The 24846-nt window shown below is 37.0% G+C and overlaps 1 protein-coding gene across 2 annotated transcripts in view; it reads right to left on the bottom strand.

The window, feature by feature from the left end:
• The window catches only part of LRBA (LPS responsive beige-like anchor protein), a 520386-nt gene that overhangs the window by 17446 nt on the left and 478094 nt on the right, over positions 1-24846 (bottom strand). The window contains exons 50-53 of one of the 2 annotated variants that reach the window (XM_054562615.1): positions 23441-23633; positions 19092-19154; positions 14164-14319; positions 7680-7847 (exon numbers count right to left, since the gene is read on the bottom strand). In XM_054562615.1, coding sequence (XP_054418590.1) covers positions 7680-7847; positions 14164-14319; positions 19092-19154; positions 23441-23633 — 580 coding nt within the window. The remainder of the gene's footprint in view (positions 1-7679; positions 7848-14163; positions 14320-19091; positions 19155-23440; positions 23634-24846) is intronic. The other variant, XM_054562626.1, reaches the window with a different exon arrangement.

The following is a 24846-nucleotide window of genomic DNA, read 5'->3' as shown; positions in this document are numbered from 1 at the left end:
ATAAACAGCATAAAATCCTGCTTCCAAAAAAGAATGTAGACAGTTGAAATGGTTACTGAAATGCAATCTTATCCATATTTGTTGATATGCAACATGAAGGTTATGATTTCTCTGAATAGTCATTAAAATTAAAAACTATTTTCTATCTATCCTAAATACCCAAATCACATGAAATTCTTTGTAACATGTCCTCCTTAACATTTTTAAGCTTCCTTTGTTAAAGATACATAAATAAGGCACTAGTGGGACCTACAGACAGTTTTCACATCTTGAGCTATTAGAAACATTCTGGATTTGACCCCAAAAGCAAAGGCAACAGAAGCAACAAATGAACAAAGTGGGGCCTATGTCAAAAGGAAAAGCTTCTGCACAGCAAAGGAAACCATCAACAAAATGATAAAGCAGCCTATGGAATGGGAGGAGATATTTGCAAGTGATATATCCAAAACATATAAAGAACTCATACAACTCAATAGCAAAACAAAACAACAATGTGATTAAAGAAAGAGCAGAGATAGGAAGAGACATTTTTCCAAAGAGGACATACAGATGGCCAACAGGTACATAAAGGTGTTGCACATCATTAATCATCAGGGAGATGCAAGCCAAAACTACAATGAGATAATCACCTTAGCATTTGTTGGAATGGCTATTATCAAAAAGGCAAGAAATAACAAGTGTTGGCAAGGATGAGGAGGAAAGGGAACCCGTGTGCACTGTTAGTGGGAATGTAAGCTGGTGCAACCACTATGGAAAACAGTATGGAGGTTCCTCAAAGAATTAGAAATAGAACTACCATATGGTCCAGCAATTCCACATCTGGATATTTATCTAAAGGAAACAAAAAACACCAACTTGAAAAGATATCTGCACCCCCCACCCCGTGTTCAGCGCAGCATTATTTACAGTAGTCAAAACACGGGAACAACCTAAGTGTCCAGTAATGGATGAATTGATAAAGAAAATGTGGTTTATATACACAACAGAATATTGTTCGGCCATTAAAAAAAAAAAAAGGAAAAGGAAATCCCGCCATCTGAAACAATATGGATGGACCTGGGCATTATATCAGGCAGAAAAAGACAGCTACTGTAGAATCAAACTTGTATGTGCAATCTTAAAACGACAACAACAAACCCTCACAGATACAGAGTACAGGTCGGTGGTTGCCAAACGTGGCAGCAGGGGAAATGGGCAAAGGTAGTCAAAAGCTACGAACTTCCGCTCACAAAATAAGTAAGTCCTGGGGATTTAATGTACAGTGCAGTGGCTATAATTAATAATATTGTACTGTATATTTGAAGGTTGCTAAAAGAGATCTTCAAAGTTCTCATGAAAGGAAAAAAATTGTAGCTGTGTGGTGATAGATGTTGACTAGATATATTACAGTGACCGTTCTGCAATATATACATATATCGAATCATTATGTTGCACACCTGAAACAAATATGTTATATGCCAATTATCTCTTAGTTAAAAAAAGAAAAACATCCTGCCCCACTCGCCCCAAGGAAAGAGAGCAATCTCTCAGTTGTAGAAAGTTACAAACCATACTAATACAGGGTAAAAAGTTCAACAGTCATAAAGTCCTATGCCATGAGAGAAAGAACAAATTTCAAGGATTTTTTTCCTATCAAAAGACCCTTCAAATCCAAAAATCCGAAGTCTGACTTAACGTATTTGAATGTGAGAAAAATTACTTTAAAAGAGGGCAATTGCTGCTTTGTAAAAGAAATCAACAGATGCATTTAAGTACTTACTTTCATGTAAAAATGGGTCTCTTTTCATAAATTCTCAGGAATACCTAGAGTACAATATGAGGTACATATGCACAAAGCTGTCATATAATTCCTCTAATGAAGCCAACTTTTTAGAAGGTGATAAAGTCAGTCTAATATGTTTTTCCAGGAGGTATTAATTAAATGTATCCTTAGTAGTTCTATAATAATGTCACACACACATAGATATGTACACGTACTCATGCAATATTCTAAAAGCAGAAGAATCTCGTTAGGCTTACACAGAGGGGAGAAAGTAGCTTACAATTTCAGAGTATATTCAGTCCTAATTAAATGAAAGAAGACATTCCAAATTTTCTTTGAGAGCCTATACAGTGATACTTAGTTGACTGAAGGGAATCTGTACCTCCTTAGATTAATTCCAGCACTTGTTTGAAGTTAAATTTCCTATCTGAGCATAAAGTATTAGACAAACAACTTTCTTTGGTGTGGCACTATGAAAGTCTACATATAAAGACACTCAGTTTCAATTTGAGGGCATAAATCATCAGTTCTTCTGTTCTCATATTTATACGGTTATAGCCTACGGGCTGAATGGTATAGTCATTTTTCTCTGCAACTAAACCAGGTAAATAAATGTGATATATTGGCACATCACCCCACCACTCTGCATATGGTGCACATTAGGGTTGTATTCATTTGCCATATGAATATAATTCCTTTTACCACATCTACTATTAGTTACAAGCAGTAAATACAGAGTTGTTTTGCTGGAACTTGAGGGCCTGCATTACATCATGGAGCACTAAACATCCTGGACCTTCTGGAGAATTTCATAGATGTAGTTTTAATGTCACCTGAACTCCAACACTGCCAGCATATTGTTTCAAACCCTACTTGATGAATTCTTCCAGGGGAAAAAAACACAGGGCAGTCTTAGTGCTAGTGCGACGGTGCGCACCAAAAACAGGGTCACGAGGGAAGCTCTGATGCGGCGCATGCAAGAATGCACGTCCTTGACAAAGACTTCGGATCAGGAGTCCCATCCCCGATATGAATCGGCTACTTGATGCAAGCCCTGCTTTCATATTCAGAATCTGGTGAACGTAAGAAATCTAAAAATATCACTCAAACAATTTTCTCCTACTGTATCTTACTGAAGACCTGTGATCAATGGGAATAATTGATATCTCATGGCAAACTGTGATGCTTTGGTTCATTAGGCATATATTTTGCTTACTTTTTCCTTACACAAAATATTTATTATTAAGTTTCAAATCTGGGTCAACATAAGGCAAAAGAAGGAAGAGAGTTGGCTGTTTCACAAACTCTTATGGTTCCACACAAATGCACATATCTGAACATTTGTGGCCCATAAATAATATTTACATCACAGGCAATTAAAAACAAACTACACCTGTCTTATCAAGGACTGATTTTCCAATTTGCAAATACTAAGTCCCCGAGTGCATCCAGCAGGTGGTGCTCTAGGACATCTACAGTTTGTGTTACATCGCCCTTATTTTGGCAAGACAAAGAATAAGGATTTATCAGTGGCTTCAATAAAACATAGTAGGCTTTATGGTATAAAGAACATAATTTCTAAATATGTGCACAAAACTATACATATGCATAAGACGTGCACAGGGGCAATGGGTAAATAATTCACACCTGGATGATACTACTTTTGTTACAGACTTGATGAGTAGTCTATATATATCAATGGTATTTATGGTCATATGGCAAGATCGTTCTAAATTCATTAAAAAAAAATTTAGAATGCCTTAAAGTTAGAATTCATTTTTAATTATAGCAGGAATGTCTCATTAGGGTGATACTAGTAAAATTAACAACGGTAGGATTTACGGTAATGACTTAAGTGATTGATGAGAGTCTAACAAAATGAAGTTTTAGACAGAGAAAAAAAGCAGGGCAGCTACAGCATACAGTACTTTAACAAACAGCTCTGTGGTCTGTGAGTGCTAGCCTTGTGGTTAATAAAACCTTCTTTCTAATTAACGGTGCTGAAATATTCTTAAAGAACAGAATCCTGGTGTTATGAAAAAAAACCTAGTTTTTCTTTTTTCTTTTTTTTTCAGTAGACGCCATTCCCATAAAGGAGAAAGCTGACATAGATTAGCATGTCTGATTGCAAAGAGGGGGAAAAAAATGCCACCTTTCAATCAAATCAAAAACAGAATGTGAGAATGGAAAACTACTTTACCGAAATACTCCACACACAAATCTGTGCAACACCCTCACAATCAGCAACCATTCGCTTCTGGAGCGAAAACACTGTGGCTTTAAATAAATCACTCAGATACTTAAAAACACTTAAGTACTTACTATTAATAAGCATTTAACTTTATGATCTATTAATACAATATAAAAATGATGGGTAAATCATAACTATTTTGTAATTCCACCTGGCTCATAAGATCATTTCAAAGTGTTAAGGTATTTAAAAGTCATTGGAATGCATTGGGAAACATTTTCTCCAACATTTGGAAATGGACAGCCTGGACAATCTTATTTTGAAGGAAAAAGGAGCATTTCAGGAAAAGCATTTCAGTGGACACGATCTGGTCCTGAGACACACAGAGCACTCAGGCAGAGATACGCTTCCAAACAAAAAACATCTTCCACTGAAATGTTCTTGGTTGATTTTACTTTAAAAATTCACAACTAAATGGAATCCTATCTTAATTTTCTTCTCACTGAGAAAGCTGCATTCCACAGCAGATGACTCTCCAAGACCACGGCGTCGGCGATGAAAACCTGCGTGTTGCGCAGGGAAACAAGGCTTTTGCCACAGAGTCCAGGCAGATCTCACAGAGCGTGTGCACCCTCCCATCAGCCCCAAGTTACACGACACACGGGTTCCATCCGTCAGAATTAGCCGGACTCTTCCCAGGCAATTTTCATATTAATATGGTGCAATATGATTTTAAAAATAGTAATAAAGCTATCAACTTTACACAGAGCGCTAAGATTGGCAGAAAATGGTGTAGGCTTATGGCCCTAGCAAGTAAAATTACTAGCTTATTGTCATAATTTTTGAAGTAAAAACAAAAACAAAATACTTGAATGAGACCTATGAAATGCAGAAAATGCAACAGCCTAGTTTTCTTTACCTATTTCTTCTTCAAGAAAAAGTCTAAATTCAAAAATTTAAGTTGAGGCAAGGTATACATTTATAGGGCCCATTGCAATAAATATACACACACACATATGTGTGTGTGTTGTGTGTATAAATAAATAAATAAACAAACAAACCAATGTATGTCTCACCATTTCTGAAAGGGCATTTACGCTGCATCCAATAGACACAATATAGGAATAAGCACAGCCTAAAATTCCTCATCTGAAAGGCTGTGACTTCGGCAGCTGCATTGTGGAGCCATTGATGAGCCAGAGCTTATAAAATCTGAACCAGCTTGCATGAATGTTTAAAACACACAGCAAAAATGTCCTTTTTTTTTTTTTTTGTCATTTTGTTTTGAAAAGCTTAGGCTGGCTTGTTCATTTTTCTATTCTAATGTGTGGAAATTCTCGTTATATGAAAAAGTGCCTATTTGTCTTTCTCCCAGATATACCCTTCAAAGCTAAAGCAAAATTAAATTGGGACATCAGATGCTAGAAAAAGGCCAGAAAGGACGAGGTTCCCTTTGAGAAAGGTAATTTAATTTAGTCAAGATACATTACAATTTTCTAAAATTTTTATTAGCTGTGCTGTTATGTTATTCTTTTATTTTCTTTGCATTACCAGCACTGCTAGGAGTTAACGTCCACCATACTGCAGACAATGAGAGGGTGTCGATGAAGTGCTTTATGAAAAATATAACATTATAATATATACTCTAATGCCAACAAGATGGTGTTTGTGTGGTGATTTATTCGCCCTAAGCATCCAGGGCTCCTGATAACACCTTAAGTCAGTTACTATTGTTGCTTTCATTTTGCAGACAAGACAGAAGGACCACAGCAAAGCTTAGAACTCAGATTTGTTTTACTCCCAAGTCCAGAATGTGGTCAACCCTACTTGATTCATTTTCTTTTAGAGGACACGGACGTAAAAATCATCTCTAGGGTGATTCATAAGGTATTTAAATACATAAAAATGTATTTCATCCTTCTGGAAAAGCTGAATATTTTTAGTTTTAAAATATACTTAAATCTGTGTAATGTAACAATTACCTGTAAGTGTAGCTATAAGCCTTTAGCTGCTTCTCAGATTACACACTGGTAATAACATATAGAACATGATTAGGTTAAAGTAAAAAAAACATTTTTTTTCTTGCATTTGAATATCTATATGTGCGTGAATCTGCATACACTGTTTTAAGACAAGAAGTTCTTCCTAAATTTTTTTCAGATAAATAAGAAAATGATATACTTATTATCTATGTCAAATCTAGGTTTGCCTGAGTTCATTTAGTGACTCTCGATAACTGAATTTGTAGACACAGGAAAAAAAGAAATTGTAAGTAATCTCTCATTCTAAAAGGCCAAAAAGGAAAATAAGTGGAATCTAAGGATCCATAATGAAAAGAACACAAAGTACTTTTCAAAAGAATGTGAAAAACAAAATCCCTACAGTTTACATACTTTAAAATGTTAGTGTAATTAGATGTAAAATGGACATGTCTGTGTAAATGTGTGAAATACACACACGTGCACACTGTCCCCCATACAGACACACCCTGAAGTCTGATCTGAGCGTGACTGTATGATCCATAGCATCACAGCCTTTGCATAGGGAATTAGCCTGTGTTTTGATTAAAATAAGAAATATATAGTAGAGGTACACGGCATAAAAACCACTCCAAAGAAAATACAACAAAGCAGAACCAGCTTTGATAAAATACTTTGCATGCATATCTTTTATAACTGTACTGGCTTTCAATGATAAGGTTTCACTTTCATACAAACAGCATATATTTACTAAGCACAACTTGAAGAAGTCAACCCAAAATATGATAGACTTAAATGTATTCAGACTGTTTCATAACCCGGGGCTGAGTGACAGAAGTACGATAGGATTCAGGTAAAGTAACCAGGAACAACATGATCCTTCCTTAACCAAATACATGGCAACTTGCTTTAAATTAAGAAACTGTAAATATTTAAGAGCAGCTAAAAAACTCGACCTCATGAAGTAAAAATTTAAAGCTATTTTTGCAGGAACTCTTCAGTGTTGTCATAATCATTTTAATTAAATTCTCATTTTTCAGGTGGTCCCTTTAATTGTTTTTTCCTACTTCTTAATGTGTTTTTCTAAAGCCATTTCTTTTCTGCAGCTGTGTGCGATTGGTTTTAATGGTAGCTGCTTCCTTTTTTGCCTTCTGTGAATTACAATTTTAAATGGTTACACATTTTTTGTTTTACTGCCTTCAGCATAGTTTCATAAAGATGTTTAAGGCTGTTGGTGAACATTTTCATTTCCCATCTGAAAAACCAAGAGCCATTTGAATATTCCATATTGGCCTTTTATGACCCGCTTTACCTTTTAATATGTAAATGAAAGCATATTTTTTTATAAAGACTGGTTTGTTTCCATGAAATTATAATTTTTTTCTCTTTTAAAATATGAATTCAATAAACAATATAATATGTAATTGTACTTTTTATGTTTATCTAATTGTGAAAGAAACACCTCGATTTTACGTGATGACAGCCATTTACAATGAGGAACTAGCATTTTCAGATCGTAAGAATAACTTATAAAATGAAAAATGAGGTTTCAAGCTTGGATGTGAATTGTCAGTGGTCACACAAAGTCAATAACAAGGCTATCTAGACCTTTGTTAAATTTTAACTAAGAAATTAAAACTACTTGGTAATTCAGTTTCACTTTCACCATGATGAAAAAGATAACTTCACTGCAAAATGTCATTACATGTCACTTGCAAAGTTTACTTATAAAATAAATTGTACTTACTGCCTGGGTTATCTCCAATCCCGTTGCTTTTCCCATTCCAGTACCAGAGCAAAAGGGTTGCATCACGTGACCCTGACAGAATGTAGCAATTTCCCCCAATATATGACTCAGAACGAGTGAGACAAGTGACGACATCCCAATGGCCAAACACAACTTGGACCAATTTGCCTGAAAAACAAAACAATTTTCTATAAAATTGCAATTTTCTTTAAAATTTCCAGTGACCATTTCACTTATGATAAAGCCTTATTAATCCAGATTTTGATAATTCAGATTTTACAATAATAGTTGATCTGGTCCAACCTCAAAGTTTTCTTTAGATTGCAACACAAACAAACAAAAAACCCCAACTGAATGGTGATGACGTTTTTGAAAGGCAAAAACTATTTCTGGCTTTGTAATTTATTTATTTATTTATTTATTTATTTATAGAGAGGGGAAGGGAGGGAGAAAAAGAGGGAGACAAACATCCATCAGTCACCTCTCGCACACACCCAGACAGGGGACCGAACCCTGGCATGTGCCCGGACCAGATCCAACCAGCAACATTTCGCTTTGCCAGACAACACCCAGCCAACTGAGCTACACCAGCCAGGGCAGAAGGCAAAAGCTATTTCAATTCAAATAACAATATTTAAGGACCATGATGCCATATCATTATAACAGCTACTACCAATTACAAATGAATCATATCTACTGATGAAACGCCCCAGAGAACCCTTATTTGGAACCATTTCAACACTGTCCTATGTTACTCTATGTGATTCAAAACACAGTAACACCTAGTTGCCTATAGAGTACCTAGTACTCTATAATTCAGGCTTCACTAATAAAAACCCACATCTGAATTAGAAATTTAATGCATTTCTTCTATTTTAAAGTGATCTATACAAGGACAATGCAAGTCACGTTGGACAGCTTTTCATTCCTTGTTTTTGTTTTTGTTTTAAACCAGGATTACATGAACTAAGTTTTGATAAAAGGATAATATATTGTGATTGCAATTGGAACCAGGTCATTGTTTCTTTGATTTAATTTCATCTAAATAATGAAAATTCCTTGGGTGGGGCTGATGATGAAATCAAGATGAGGGCAGTTTATCTAACAGCAATGACTGGGGGTGGTAGGGAGGGGCCCAGGGAGCTCACCACAGAGCGAGGCCCTCAAACAGCAGGTGAACTGTTCACACAATGCTGTCGGAAGGGTGTCAGGTCCCTACCCATCAGAATCTTTATTTACTCAGATATGGTATTGGTAATTCACACAAACTTGTCCAAAGAATAAAATATTTATAACAGACCTTTCCTTACATCCCTATAGTTTGTAGCTAACATTTTTCTTAGCAATGTCTACAGAATTTAAAAATGTCTGAATGTCTACCCTTAATATTTATAATGAGGTTTTTAATACGTGTTTCAGTGGGGTCACCAAAAATGTAACTTGAATGTTCAAGGGAAAAAAGAGCAGTAAGCTGAAAAAAAATTAGTACGAAGTTTGTGTGTTTAACTTGGAACCCATCATAACCTATTCAAAAGCTTAAGGTCTCAATTAAGTATTGGCATCTAAGTGTATTTAACTTTTTAAAATAATAAAAAATATAACTAAAAAGTATTTACATTAAGTTGTTTTAATTTTCTATTTTAATAAACCCAAAGCTTATTACGAATGCTGCAAATTTAGAAATAAAATACTGGGATACATTTTATTTAAATCAGTCAAGTACATTGTTTTTACTCTTGCACATAGACTACTACTAGTAACTTTAAAATCAGATTCATTTCAATCTCAAATTGCAAAGTTAATGAATTATATTTTTTTCTTTTGTGAATAAAGACTTTAGTCAAAGCAGGTGTTTTAACTGCAAAATGTTAAAAAATGTTGCTTTCTGAATTTCTTCAGCCTTTTAAAGTGACATCAAAACATTTTATTTTAAAAACTAGCTGTATCAACAAAAATATGGTAAGAAGAATTCAAGACTTTCTAGAATAAGAAATGGAAAGAGTAAGTTAAAAAAATGTAATAATTTTCACATGATTTCCAATTTACAGGCAGAACTGATGAGGTTTAGTGGTGAAATGGGCGGGGTTAAGTTAGAGGGGGGCCTTTCAAATGATAGGAGAGAAGTTAGGTAGCTGAATGCACTCTCATTACAGATTAGAAAACTAAAGGTAAAATCGGTGAGTGTTAACTATCGAAGGAAACATAATCACAATACTGTGATAATTGTTGATCACAGAGCATGTACGATGACTTCTGGCTCAGCCTATATACCTAGATGCTGAGAGCATGTAAACTAGGAGTGATTTAAATAGGTTATTTAGAGTGGGCTCATTTAAGATTTGATACCCATTAACTCTGCGGGCTGCAGGACCAAGAAGGAGAGAAGTCACTACAGCTACATACGTGCAGCACATGGGGCAAAGCAAAGTCGAGTGCGCCCGCCACGTGTAGCAGGAGGCTTGCAAAAGGGCAGCGATTCACTCATTAACCTGTGTGATTTTCAACTCATCTGAGGACAAAGGGGAAAGCGTTATCTGTAAAAGTGGAATGGAGTAAATATAAATGACAGAATTATCCAAGATTCATTTATTAATTTTCATTAGTTAAGTCATCACTCTGTATCTAGAACACCAATGACAGGAAAATGGGTACTGAGCCACTGTGGTTTCTTTTTTAACTAAGAGTCCCCAGTGTTTTAATTTTTGCCCCAAAAGTTATCACAGTGATTTCTCATTCAACAAACACTTACTGAGCATGTACTAAGTGCCAAGCAGGAGGCCTTCTAACATCTACATAGTGGTAAACAGACATGGCAAATAGACACGGTCCCTGCCCGTATTGTACTGACCGTCTAGTGGGGCAGACAGACGCTAAACAAACACAGACAGACATATAATTAGGAATGGTGATGAGCACTGCAAAAGCGCAAGGTAGGATCGGTGAGAATAAGGCAGGACAAATTCAGGCTGGGCAGCCGGGAAAAACAAAACGGGTAAGTGACATTTAAGTATTTATATCTAAAGGGTTTCATAGTTTAACACAAATTAATTCTATTCTCTACAATTTATACTTTGGGCTCAACTCTGGAAAACATTATTTTTTTAAGTTTACTTTTTTCCTGTTCTGGCAGCCATTCTCAGCAATATATGTTACTGCTACGAGGTTGAGGTTCACTCCTCCTAAATAAATCACAGCATATAAATACCTGCTGCTCTTTGGGTAAATTATTTTCTGATAATCTCATAAGTGTTCCTCAACCTTTATTTTTTGTTTCCTTTAATACCAGTCCACCTCTCCACACACTAATATCAAATATTACCACAAGCACTAGAATATCCCCTTTTTTTTGACAGAACAAATTTTCTAGTTAATGTTTTATTTGACAGCTGTGCTACAAATAAAAAAAATTCAAGCTCAGGACTCTGCGCCACTGAATCTAAAATGTGGCCTGAAAATAATCCCCACTGCTGAGGGAAGGTTTTATTGTTGCCTCCGCTGTTCTGGTTGTGTCCCGAAAACATGATTTATGTTAAAAGAATTTCCTGTTACAACCGTGTTTCTTCCCTCTCCCCCTCCCAAACCTAATAAGAGAAGGATTTTTTTTTTTTTTTTGGAGGGGCTTATGTGCTAAAATATAATTGAATTCAACACTTGTGATAGCTTTGCCATTACATATTATTGATCATACAATTTTTCACTTGCTTCTCTGCCAAACTTAGGAGAATATATTTAATATACACATATTGTCAAGAATGTAGCTACCCTAACTGAAATTATTTTAAATAAAACTAGCAACAGAGGTTGTTTACATACAAGATATTAAAAAAGATAGGACTATCATTTGAGAATTTTTTCACAACTTTTATGGCAAGTGTAAATATTTTTATTGAACAAGCCAACTCAGTCCCATTAACATGAAGTTTAAAATGAGGCTACTTACTATGAAAATGTTTTACACACACACATATATCTGACAAAACAGTAAAGTGGAAGGGTTTGGAAAGGGGAAGAAATGTTGTCTAGTTTATTGAGTCTAATGTAGCATGGCAGACACACTAGGAACTGAGTGTTTTCCAAATTAACCAGTGACTGACAGATAACACCTGTATGAGATAACATGGTAGAGCCCCAAAGGATGCCACATCCGAAGTAAGAAAAGCTGGCTCCAATGCCCAGCTCTGTCACCAATGTCTACACAAATTTCAACAAGTCAAGCTTTCTAAACCTCAGTTTCATCATCTGAAAAAATGGGGATAAGGGCACCTATTCTGTCTCACAGAATTATTGCGAAACTGTAACAATCTGTATGTAAGAGATCTTTGTAAATTCTAAAGAACTGTGTTTGAGGGTAAGATTTATTTTAAGCATAACTATTATATAAAGTAAGGTTAGCTTTATAAATAATTACTAGCCAATGCCTTTTAAAAATAACATGGAAGGGCAACAAACTCAAAAAGCCTCAAATGCCCAAACCAGGGACTGACATAATATATAATTCCACCTATAAGCCAATCCAGAAAGGGCACAACCCTGAGATGAGGAAGAGATCAGTGGTGGCAAGGAGGTGGAAGTGGGAGCAGAGCTGACTGAAAAGGGGCAGCGCGGGGAGGTGGCGGGGGGCGCGGAGGGAGCCGCTCTGCCCCTCAGCTGGGGGGATGCTTACGGACCTCCACATGCTGCCAACGCTAACCGAACGGTATGCCAAAGAAGGAATTTCACTGCGTATGCACTGAAAAATAAGCTTCGAAATGTATTAAAAAACCATTAGGTACTACAGGGATGTTCAGGGAAATCTTGTAAGAGTATGAAACAACTTTAATATGAAAATCTGTGCATACAGGAAGCATAATCTGAGGTCAAATAATGTGAGGGTTGTCATTATCATAATTGTAAAATAAAAGGTTAACATTTAAATTTGATTATTAAATCAGAGAACATTCATTATGATCATACAGATATTGTAGGAAAATGTATCAATCCCCATGGCATTTTTAAAGAATTCTAGAGGAGTTTTAGGTTCAGTAGAATCAACGTCATAGACCTAAATGTGTAATAACAGCCCAGCTAATCAGAAAGATTTGAATGATGATGTTTTCTTTCTGGACCTACAGAATAAAGATAAAAATTATAAAAAAAAATAGATCATCGGTTTCATAAAACAAAAAATAAACAATATCATGCCCAAAACAACTTCTAGGGTTTATTCTACGAACACTGCATATTCAATTACGAACAGCATGTGTTCAACCATTTTCCCTACTCTCTCACAACTGCTACAGTATTGTCGTCAAAATACACTCAGGACAAACTCCTTCAATAACTGGCAATTAACTTTTCAACATACTGTACTTACTAAGGCAGGATAATGGACTCATATTTTATATACATTATTAACAAGGCTGAAAGATGACTTGTTGTAAAACATTTAATAAACTAGAAATTTCAATTAAAAACATTTAAATAAAAATATTTATAGAGCCCTGTCTGGAGTGGCTCAGTGAATTGGGTGTCGTCCTGCAAACCAAAAGGTTGCTGGTTCAATTCCTGGTCAGGGCACATGCCTGTATTGCGGGCTAGGTCCCCAGTTGGGGTCATGAGAGAGCCAATAGGTGTTTCTCTTTCACATCAGTGCTTCTCTCCCTCTTTCTCCCTCCCTTCCCCTCTCTCTAAAAACAAATAAAATCTTTAGAAAAGATATTTGTACAACTTTGTTTTAGCTGAATTATCTACTTATATTCTAATGCATTCACATATAATTTCAATTATTTTAAAATATTCAGCTATATATATACTATGAGTTTATTTAATCCTCAACAGTTCCTAAAATATTTTTAAGACACTCCACTAAATTTTTCAATGTTTCTAAATTTCCTACATGCAAAAACTTATATACATTTACTGGATTGGGTCTCCTGTAATAACCCTGAGATAAACTTGGGCTGTCCTTAAGGAAATGCATGCAAATGAATATAGGGACTTAAACTTTTCTATTTTACTAAGAGCTGTCACATAAAATCAGGAGTCAGCTACTTTTTTTCATGATGGTGTAGATTTCAGCAAGATCCTATGCAGAATTGGGTGGAGGAAGATTTTTACTCCCAAGAAATACACCTAATGAGAATTTCCAGTAAGAAAAAGAAATCCTTTATATAATACAAAAGTGGGAAAATACACACCACACACGTGTGTGTATGCACTTACAAGATTAAGCATATGGTATTTACACACCATCCTATGTTTTCAAAATCAATCATTCATTTGCAAACAAACATGAGGCTTGGGTGACGAATCTACTATGAAACACTGACTCTTAAAAACATGCTATAGTGAACTTAATAGTAGATTGGGGAAAAGTGTCTTTTCCTTATTTTATAAATTTTAGAATTTCATAATCTTTGGAGGGAAGAAGGTGAGACAGAATTCTAAGTCTCTCAATGTTACTTGGAGTAAATTTCGGTTCACTGATGAATAACACAACAGGTACCTGTGTCTGTAGAATAGACGCGGAAACTCTTATCCCAGAAGCCACAGACGAGAATATAGCGGTTGTCGGAAGTGATGACAAAGCACTGGGAATGGACTTGGATACTCTGGTCTAAAAGATCGGTGATTTGCCTCCTGTGCATTCCTGTATTGCTGGCTACGAGAACAGAGGAAGGGGAGAAAAAGGGTTACTAAATACTAAACACTAAACCCACACGTGCAAAAAATCCTATAGTCTTTTTCATCCTGGGGATGGCAGGGTGAGGGAGGGGAGGAGGCATGTTCCAAGGTAAGAATATTTGATCTTTAATTTTAAATATAGTAATATTTGAAAAACCAAATAGGAAAACACATCCGATTGTTGAAGAATGTGGGTAGCTAAATTCAACACTGCAGTAAGAAGTTTTGCCTAGAGGAAAGAAATAATAACATACTATAATTTAAAAATAGTGTACAATTCTCAGAACATGCTTTCTAGCTCTTGGGCAGGACCAAACTAGATTACAATCTCCAGATTGCATCACAGTTAGGTTTGTGTTTCTGACAATCTCATTACATCTATTGCCATGAGAATGGATTCCTGTTGTGACAATCTATTACCTTTAACTTTTTGTCACTAGGAAGAGATATTAGAATTTAAATGTTATATATCTGAAATATTGTAGCATCTTGTACTACTTTGGCTGTAACAGGTCTTCGATTTGACTGGATGCGAACTCCCTTTTCCCCTGTTTACAGCTGCACTTGCGTGTAAGGAAAGGGAGGATGACTATTTATTAAGGATACTTGTAATTGAAAAAGGCAAAGCGCCGCACACGGCCACCCGCTCACCTGTTATGTCAGCCATAAAACAAGACAGCCTGGCAGTGTGTTTCCAGAGCGCCACAGAGCACCTGAGACGGGGGCTGTCACGTGGCACACGGTCAGACACAGAGCGACACCAGCACATGGGAAGAGCAATAATCCTCTAGAAACACACCGCCAGGTATGTCGCTGTTGGAAGAGGAGTGCCCACTGAGGTGACTTTTTTGGCCTTATGAGCCCAGCCAAGTAGAAAGCTTTGTGTCTAGTCATCTGAGGATTATTTCACACTAACTTTCCAACATAAATAGTGATTCTTATACTGCTGAAGAATTTTGGTTATATCAGAAATTGAAATGAAATAAACTTCTGCATCTGATTAGTATATGCTTTGTGCCACAGTCTTCACTTAAAAAAAAATACAATAAATGCATTATTGAGAAAAATAAAAACAGGAAATATCTATATTATACTGTTTATAATAACTAAGTTAATGTGGCCAATTTAATAAGGTTCAGAGAGTAACACAGAAGAAAAATGTGTTCAAAATACCCTCCAATGTTTTGCTGGGGAGCCCTGGGAACACAGAGGAGTAAAATATTCCCTGCCCGCAGGACACAGCACAACACAGCAAACACATACGTGTACATGTGTACACTGCAGCGTCTGCTAGTGTCTGACTACACGACTTAACCATGCAAGATGACTGGATAACTGTTTGATGGTAGGATTCGTGCACCTTGGGGTGGCTAATGGGCTACAAAGTGACAGCAGTAGTTTAAAGGTAGTTGGGGACCCTTTCCTCCCTCCCTCACACAAAGGGAGATTACTGGCAGATGAGGAACACTTTTATGGGTAACATAGTGAATCACAGGGAGGTACTAGTATCCCACTGAAGAGAAGCTGTGTGATACGTTTCAGTTTTTTTTAATCCTAAGAAACCTAGCAATTAAAAACAAGGTATGGAGTACTTTCTAGACCAGCTATTATAGTATTTTATTCCCTATGAAAATTGTAAAAATGTTCATTTTTGTCAGTGTTTACTTGACCTTTGCTCCTATGATATAAACTTTCATACTGGTCTTTTCTGGGGGTGTGATATCTTGGGAGGGCCTAACTGGACAGATCTGGGCACATGCATAATTCTGAACTGAGTGAAAGTTAACAGTGCAACATCTGTCCGTCCGTCCGCCTGCCTACCATCTATGTATACAACCTACCTACCTCACAGCTGCCTTTCTTTGATCTGTTTTCTTTGGTAAACCTCCTCAGAGTTGGTACTGGAAGTATTTTTATTTAATGAAAATCAGGTAAGTTTGTCTACATAAGCAGTCTTCAAACTGGGGTACGCATCGCCCTGGGGGTTTAAGATTTCCCCAGGGGTGCAGAGGCACAGGTGGTTTTAAGGGAATCAGTTTCTAGTTCCTCAACTTTTATAAGCTCTCCTGCCTGAAACAGGTTGGCCTGAGATCTTTCCTGCAAGTTTTCCTTTCTAACCTCCCCTTTCACATGCTTTTCTTCCACTAGATGAATTACAGCGTATTTCTCTCCTATCCAGACTCTTACTATGGTGCTTCTCCTCAGGGTATAAAAATCTTGAGAGCCACGTAATGGGACAATTCAAAATACTAATGTGATGCTGAAAAGTGCATAGGTATCAAATCATTCTGTAGAGCAGGTGGTTTCCAATTCATTGCTTTCAATCAAATGTAAGGGAGATCCAATCAGGCTGTCAATTGATAGATCATTAAAAACAAGTTTCAATGATAGATTGTTAAAATGATTGTTGAATGATAGACCATAAAAATGATTCTTAATAATAGACCACTATATGAATGTTTTCACATAATCCAGCGAGAGCGCAAAGATTTGAGTGACATTATTAAAACAAAGCTCTTTCTTTTCCCATTTATTTTCTTATGTGAGCGACGTTCCTCAGAGCTTCCATTTATAAAAAAACAAACAAAATTGAACAGAACTGTTGACAAATCCTGTCTCATTCATCAACAAATAATGATCATCCATGAATACAGGAGCCGTTTCATTAAAGATGTATTTCTGATAAATGTTTGTATGTTTAATGTTTATTAAAATTTATAATTTTTAATCAGTTCTCAAAAGTTAAAATAAAATTGTGATGGGGAAGTACAACAAAAATGTAAATTTAAGATGAAAGAGGAATGTAAAATTTTCAACTGGAGATTTTTATGCATTTTTTAAAAACAGAAAAGGTTGAGTATCAATCCCCTTTGATATTTAGGCTCAACTGAATATATTTAAAATTTTATACACTTTGTAGCTGTTTAAACTTATGATGAAAACTTTTCAGATGTCAACTAAAAAATATGTGGGAAGGTACATGGTTTTAAACAATTATTTTAGGAGATATAGGGGCAAGCAATCTGATGACCAGTACTCTAGAGCAGGAGAGAAAACTTCGGCCCACAGGCCAAATATGGCCCATGTCTGCTTTTCTACATAAAGTTTTATTGGTGCACGGCACTGCTCCTATGTTATATGCTGTCTGTGGCTGCTTTTGTGCTCTAACAGTAGAATTGCTGTGTCTGAGACCTTAAGGCCCATGAAGTCTAAAGGGTTTGCTCTCTGGCCCTTTACCAAGGAAGTTTACCCATGCCTGGTCCAAAGGGTTATAACTGCTGAACTCATTTAATTATGGACTTTATACTATGGATACACATTGTCTCCCACCCAAGTACTAATCAGGCCCAACCCTGCTTATACATTGTCAAGTTTTAAGGCAAACAGTAAGTCTATACTTCAGAAATGACTTAAAATGACTTAGCAAATAGGTTTTATTATTTTCCTGACATTAAATCTTTACCAAATTGAGCATTTAATTTTTTTTTAAATGTTAAGGCTAGCATATCTACTAAAAGCAAAACAAGATTTAGGGTCAAGAGCAGTATTTATCCTACATATAGTTACTTCTTAGATTTCTATTCATATTTGGGGAAATGATAAATGACTTAGTTTTGAGCTTAAGATTATTTTAGTTTATCTTGATTATTATTCATCTGTAAAATGGTGGCCATTTAGCAAATAAGTGAAATAATGGTTTTATACACAAGAAGGCTGACATACAAATAGGGAAAGTCTTGAATTTTAAAATACTGAACCAGCTTACATGCTTTATTTAAAGACTTGAAAATTCTAGGAAAGGTATTTGTGCCAGAAAAATTTGACAAAATTATAAGCCAAGCATCCATTCTAGTAGCGTAGTCCTGTAACTATGTAAATAAGCTTTTACCCCTAAAAGCTACCGAATAGCATCTTTAATATCTAGGCTTAAGTTCTTAGTGAAGTCATACTTGCAAAGGATGAAGAATACTAAAACTGGGGATTTCAACTAACCTACTCCAAAGGCAGAACAGCAACTAAGAATTCTAAGTCATCTGCTGCCGATGCTCATTTCATCCCAATGGCTCTTCCTGGTTTCATCCCTTTGCTTTTTCTTTCCCCCTGAACAAATTTAACGTCCAATGGCAATTTACTGGGCTGTAGGACCCTAGGAAAATGAATACGAATATCTCAACACTGCCATTGGCTAGGCAATATATTTCAACTTTGAAACTGCTCTGCAATTGCCCATTAATCCCCTCAGACTGAACAGAGGGTCCAGGAAGAAAGGATTGATCTCCTTTAATGATGAAACCCTGGCACTACAGTTTTATTTTTCACAACACGGTGCTGCTAAGAATCCCACTGTTATTATGAAAATTTCCCTAGCAAAGGAGCTCCATCACATTACTGGTGCACCAATTCATCATAACGTGCCTCGCTCCTGCTCATCAACAAGTCTGAGTGATGAAAAGATCCAATATTATCCTGACAGTACTTCATGCGCATTCTCAATCACACATTATTACAGCATCCATATTAATTTTCAGTGACACGCGTCCTAGGCCTGTTCAAATTAGGCAAACCAACGAGGGGGAGTTGATGAAATACCAGCATAGCCACAGCTCATTGCATTCCAATTTGCATGCAAATGGTTTATCAGGAAAATTCCATTCCCAGCAACCAGCAAGTGAAAAACAACTGTAATCTACACTTCAGGGCCACCATACAGAGCTTAATGAATCGCAAAGAGAGAAGGAAGTGACAGACCTATGAGAGGATCGATTTCCACTGGCAGCTGGTATGGCTGGTCTTGTACAGCACCTTGATGAGCTGGAATTCACAAAAGATTTTTAAAAACAGCATTATTTTTCATATACAAACTACACAAAAACACATTAAGTGATATCTTATGTACAATTGTTTCCAACCCCCAAACCTCGCGTACGGTTTAGTGAAATTTAAAGAAAAAATAATCCAGGTGCTTTTCTGGCTAGCTTATGAAACATTTATTTTAGATTAGTGCTGTGCTGAACCTGTGCCATGAGCAGCGGCTCCAGTCCTGGGCCATAAGCTATAGCAGATGCTTGACTGGCAACCTCTGATGCTGCAACAAAACAAAATTAAGTGGTAAAGCGCGCTGAAAACAAAATGTGACAACCATCTGCTGACTGTAGCAAATACTATTTTTTTGTTACTTCTTTAAAAGGCAGTTTTGAATGCTGCAGCACAAAGGCTCCGCGAAAACGTCAATTTATGATGGAGAAAGGGAAGGCTCTAAGTCAGGGAACATTTAATGTTTCATCCATCACTTAAAATCAATCAATTGAAAGTTTGAATAAAAATAAAGCAAGCTATTTGCAGATAAATGTTTCAGTTAAATGCATTTGACTGAAATATTTTCCTAAAGGTTTGAGGGTTTTTTTAAAAAAAAAGTTTTATTAATATTTAATATTTCCATGGTTTCTATTTAAAAATACCCTGAGAAGCAAATGCGTAACAAAAATCAATCCATACTAAGAATAGTTTTTTCAATTCTCAAAATGGCTCTGAAGAGTCAGGCGTGCTCATTTTGTCATTGAGAAGCGACCCGGCAGGCTGTCCCCCGCGCCCGGTGAGGGCTTCAGGAGGAGAGGGGTGTGCTGCTGGCGGCGGGCTACGCAACCTTGGGCAAACCATAAACCCCAAAACGAAGCATTTGGAATAGATGATCTTTTCAGCTTTATAATTCTGGTAGTTAAATCCTGGGCCCTTTTCCAAATGATTTTCCCCAAATGACTCAGCCATTCATCGTGGTCAGTATCTGCCTTTTATAGACTCATAAGCATTTAAACTGCTTCGTCGGTATTAGAGCTCTGCATTAATACCATCCGGTTTTAGGGAATCTTCCTGCCTGTCCTTGAGGAGCTGGAAATAAAATGGAGTACATTCCAGTAAGTTCATTGGACTTTTAAATTTATTATGTCACCATTTCCCATTAGCAAATACCAACTTCTCAAGGATGTTTGGAAGAGAAAATATCTGAGGAAGTACAATATTAGCACTAAAAATTAGAGTTGAGTATTTATAAGAACTTGAAGTAGCTGAAGATAGGAAGTCATATGGCTCGCTCTTTCTTACTGAAGACTTTCTCTTTGCTGATGGCTGTCTCTGCCAGTAACGAAATCACAGGGCACATACAGGGACTGATGAGGGGAAGCGCACCACAGCCTCTGGCTGACCTGATGGTGCCGTCTACCTGCAGCGACCGCAGTGCCGCCCAACACTGCCGCCCGCGCAGTCTTCACTGGCCCTTGAGAGTCTGGGCTCATAAAACGCTAAAACCCAACTGTCAGCGGAAGCGGTTCCGTTAACTATCTTTCTCTGGTCAGGCCCCAAATCCCAGTCCTGCCACAGACGGCCTGTGTGACCTTGTCCAAGTTATGGAGTCTCTGTGTTTCAGTTTCCTGACCTGCGAAATGGATTAGGTAGGTCCGTTAGGTTAAACCATATGACATGACCCAATAACTGACACTTTGATTAAAAAAGGCAATTTCATATGGTTCAACCTAAACACAAAATCTACATCCTAAGGTCGTTGAGTGAATAAAATAGCATTTAGAACCTAGAATATGCTCTATAAACATTAGCTGCTTCCCACCCCCCACCCCCCGGAGTTTCTGCAAGGGCCTTTGAGAAAAAAGGGTAAAGATCTTTTTATTCCCCTCCCGCCCCCCGCCAAATCAGGCCTCAGATATGACGGAAATAAATGACAGGAGCTAGCTGACTAATGAACAAGCTATTGAAATCACAGACTCTCAGAAGAGAACCAGAATCTAAACAAACAAACAAACAAAAATTAGTGTAACATGAATTTGATATTCACTGAAGAAAAACTGTTGGGGATTTTTGACAGTTGCTTCAAATCAAAGCATACTGACAGGACAGGATGAAAGATCAGGTGGAGGTCAATACACCTGAAACAAATTATAGATTGAATAAAATGCAAGCTTAGTATTTGTAGGTGTAGGTCTAGCTCAGAATTGGAGATTGCACTGTACACAGGTGAGCATCGATGTATTACCACATTATGAAGAGTTGCTGTGTGACACTGTAAAGACAGAGCGTGGGGGCAGAAACCACTAGTGCCACAAGGTACAGGTACAAAGAAGCCACACTGGGGAGAATGATAGGCAAAGCATCAGCACAACACAGGCAGTCCCCAAGCTCTTGTCTTCCAGAGAGGGGCACTCGGGCTGGGGACTGTGCATGCCCCGTCTGTGGTATTCAGCACAGGGCTTTCCGTATCTATAGAAAAGCTGGGAGTAGAGAAAGGACACCTGACAACCAAGTATGGAGGGGTGCAGGCTTTCCAGCCAGGAAGATGGCCTTGCTCAGAAGGGGAGTGGCAGGAGCTCAGTCACCAGTGCTTAGCAAGTGTGCCCAACACACTGAGTGTCAGCAGCAGACCCAGCAGTGCTTTGGCTGAGCCAGCCCGGTCCCTGCCCAGATCTTTGCTAAGCTAAAGTAAAGAAGAGCAGAGACTGGTGAGGGCTTTCTGGCAGATGAAAAGGTTTGTCTCTCCTCACATATGGTGTCACTGTTTAAACTGAGTAAATTCTCAGAGTGGCCACAAACAGCCACCCAGGATAAGCCTCATGTTGGCCCTGTGTCACATGCACTGGGCTTCTAACAAGCTCCATGGGTAACTGCACACAGAGTAGGCAAACCCTCCAGTGTTCCTGATAAAACACACCACCAGCATGTTTTTCCTCTAATGAGTGGCATTTAGAGAATCCAAAAACCCATTTGTTCATCAAATTATAGTCTTTAGTTCTAAAATATATTTTTTGCATATACATTTACCTCTGTAAAATAAGTTCACGTGAAGAAAAAGGAATTTAAGAGCCTAGTAAAACAGACATCATATACCTGCCTCAATTTTTACATTCTCCACTTTTTCTGAAACCTATTCTCTAATCAAATATTGGCATTTACTTTGCTTCTAATCACCAGAAAATGGTTATAACTAATACATTCTGATTATTAACAGATTCTCCATCATGGGTAACTTTTGGAGCATAGTCAGTGCACCAAATTTCTGTCTGAATGTCCATTCAATTTTGTCCTGTTCTAAAAACTCTCCCATTTAATTTGGAATGAGGCCCTTGTTCAAAATTTTATATTTTTGCAACCATTTCAGGCATTATAACAAGCAGTGCTTTATGCATACTTTACAGATTTAATGACAAGTTAACAGACTATTAAGATCTATTTTTAAGAACTTCCCACCTAAAACAATGGCTTGGGGGTAAAATGCCTATAATCTCCAGGACTTTAAAAGATTTTCCTTCTTAAAAAAAAGCATTTCTAACTAGTGGCCAAAAAGAGCAGTGCTGAATCCAGATCCCAACATTCCTGTTCTAATGAGAGGCCATAAATCACAGAGGGATGATCATAAAGTCAAAGTCAGAAAACCTGGGTTCAAACCTGGCTCTGCCACTGGCTGGCCATGTGTGACAGTGAACAAGGCAAGCTCCCTGGGGCCCCGTGCCCTCACGGGTAACACATGGGACTGGGCTTGATGAACTCTCACGTCTATTTATACTTCGATGCTTCATGATTCTAACGGTTATTTCAGTATCTTGATGTTAGTTATGATAACTATTCTGCACTTATTGGAAGAAGACAATGTGCTTTTGGGTTTGTAGTGTTTTGACAGGAAACTTAAGTGTTCTTTTTTTCTATCATCCACAACAATACCACCATGTCATGCACCAAAGGCACACAGTAGACAGTCGGAAGTGTGTGATGAGTAAATGAGTTAGAGAAAAGGAAACATGCGATAAATAAACACATGTTATTTATGGACATAATATCATTATACTAAAATATTATATTAGAAATAATATTTCTCTCTTAAGAATACAGACAAACACCAGATGCCAAAGAATAGTTTATGCTTGAACATTTGTATTAACATGCCTCATATGGGGCTTCTTTACGTCTTTCAAATTATTAAACATTTCGATTCAGACTAATGCTTGATTGTTGAGATATACACTTAAGTAGCTACTACGATATCTTCATACAGTGACAATCAGTTACCAGGCCTTACAGAATGATGTTTCTTTACTTACCGGGGAGGTTGTGCCACTTGTTCACAGCAAACAGCCTGTTGGCAGTGACTGTGATCACAGCAGGAGTCGCCATACCAGGTTGGGTGTTGGCTGCCACGTGAGTGACAGGGGAGTTGGAAGGGAACTTTAGGACCATGATAACATCCTGCTGGGCTTGGTCTGTGAACATCAATGGACTCTGCAGGAGGAGATACTATTGAGTGGGCATGACAAGACCCAAAGTGTACAAGAAGGAAAAGACAACGAAAGACAAGAAGGACAGAGGGTACGGGAAAAGAAGAGGAAGACCAGGTTAACAAAAGGTGCAAGTGAGAGCACAGTGAGCAGAAAGGCTCTTAGAAACAGCAGTTAGGATTTGCTTGTTTTCACATATGTCATTAGCTGAATTTCTTGGTGATTGACAGAGAATACATCAACAGAAACACTTTAAAAAAATCAATACATTTTACTGGCTCCATTCCCTACCCCAGTCCCAAGAAGAACTAAAAGAATGATTTGATTTAGATTCTAAATAGGCAAAGTATTGGGGATCACAGAAAACCATTCCGATTGCTCTTATGTGTCAGTACAAAATAAACAAACAATAATAATGAGAATAGGCAATAAGCACAAAGGCAAGCCACGCTAACTGCCAAAGATCATCAAAAATTGTGTTGCGTTAGCATGAAGATTTTGACAACTAAATAAAGAGATAATTAAAACAAATATATTTATAAACAATAGTTACACAACATGCATGTATTATTTCAGTAGAAAAATAACCTACGAATGTAATACACAAACTTAATTATAAAAGTGTTTCAAAGCAATGCATAATTAAATGTACTTGCAAAAACAATATATTTATATAGTGTACCAAGTCATAAACACCACCCTATTATAATGCAAATACACTGCTTTCTGCTGTAGCTTAGAATAAAGAGAACTATCTAGATGCCCCTTGTCCCTCTTGGTAGAAAAAAGCATTAAAACCTTTGATTTCTCTTTTGAAAAAGCAGAAAGTAATTAAAAATGTTGCACAAAACACCGTCCTAATAACTAGCGACAAAATAAATCTTGAAGACTACTAAGGATTTAGAACATTCCCTATGCCCATATGTCATAATCCAAGACATATCTATAACCCCACTCTGATTTACTGGCTTGCTTTAGACTTTGTGGTGCTATGCTACCCTACAGTAATTGCACTGTTCATTTTCAGCAATTCTCTTCTACCACGTCTATTTTCTAATAGCTGATTAGTATCATTCAGAACTGAAACACTTTGATGAAACGCTTCTGGCTGCTTTCCTGTGGCCATATTTCAAAACACCAGGTATATGTAAATGTGTGTAAGCACATATATTTAACACATATTTATTCAGAACTGCTAAAAAAAATTAAATATATTTGCATTTTTATTATCA

This window comes from Pteronotus mesoamericanus, unplaced genomic scaffold (genome assembly GCF_021234165.1).
Source record: "Pteronotus mesoamericanus isolate MK-2021 breed Mesoamerican mustached bat unplaced genomic scaffold, CSHL_Meso_final contig_163, whole genome shotgun sequence".
Taxonomy (NCBI): Eukaryota; Metazoa; Chordata; class Mammalia; order Chiroptera; family Mormoopidae; genus Pteronotus; species Pteronotus mesoamericanus.
This window is presented reverse-complemented; position numbering and strand designations above follow the sequence as displayed.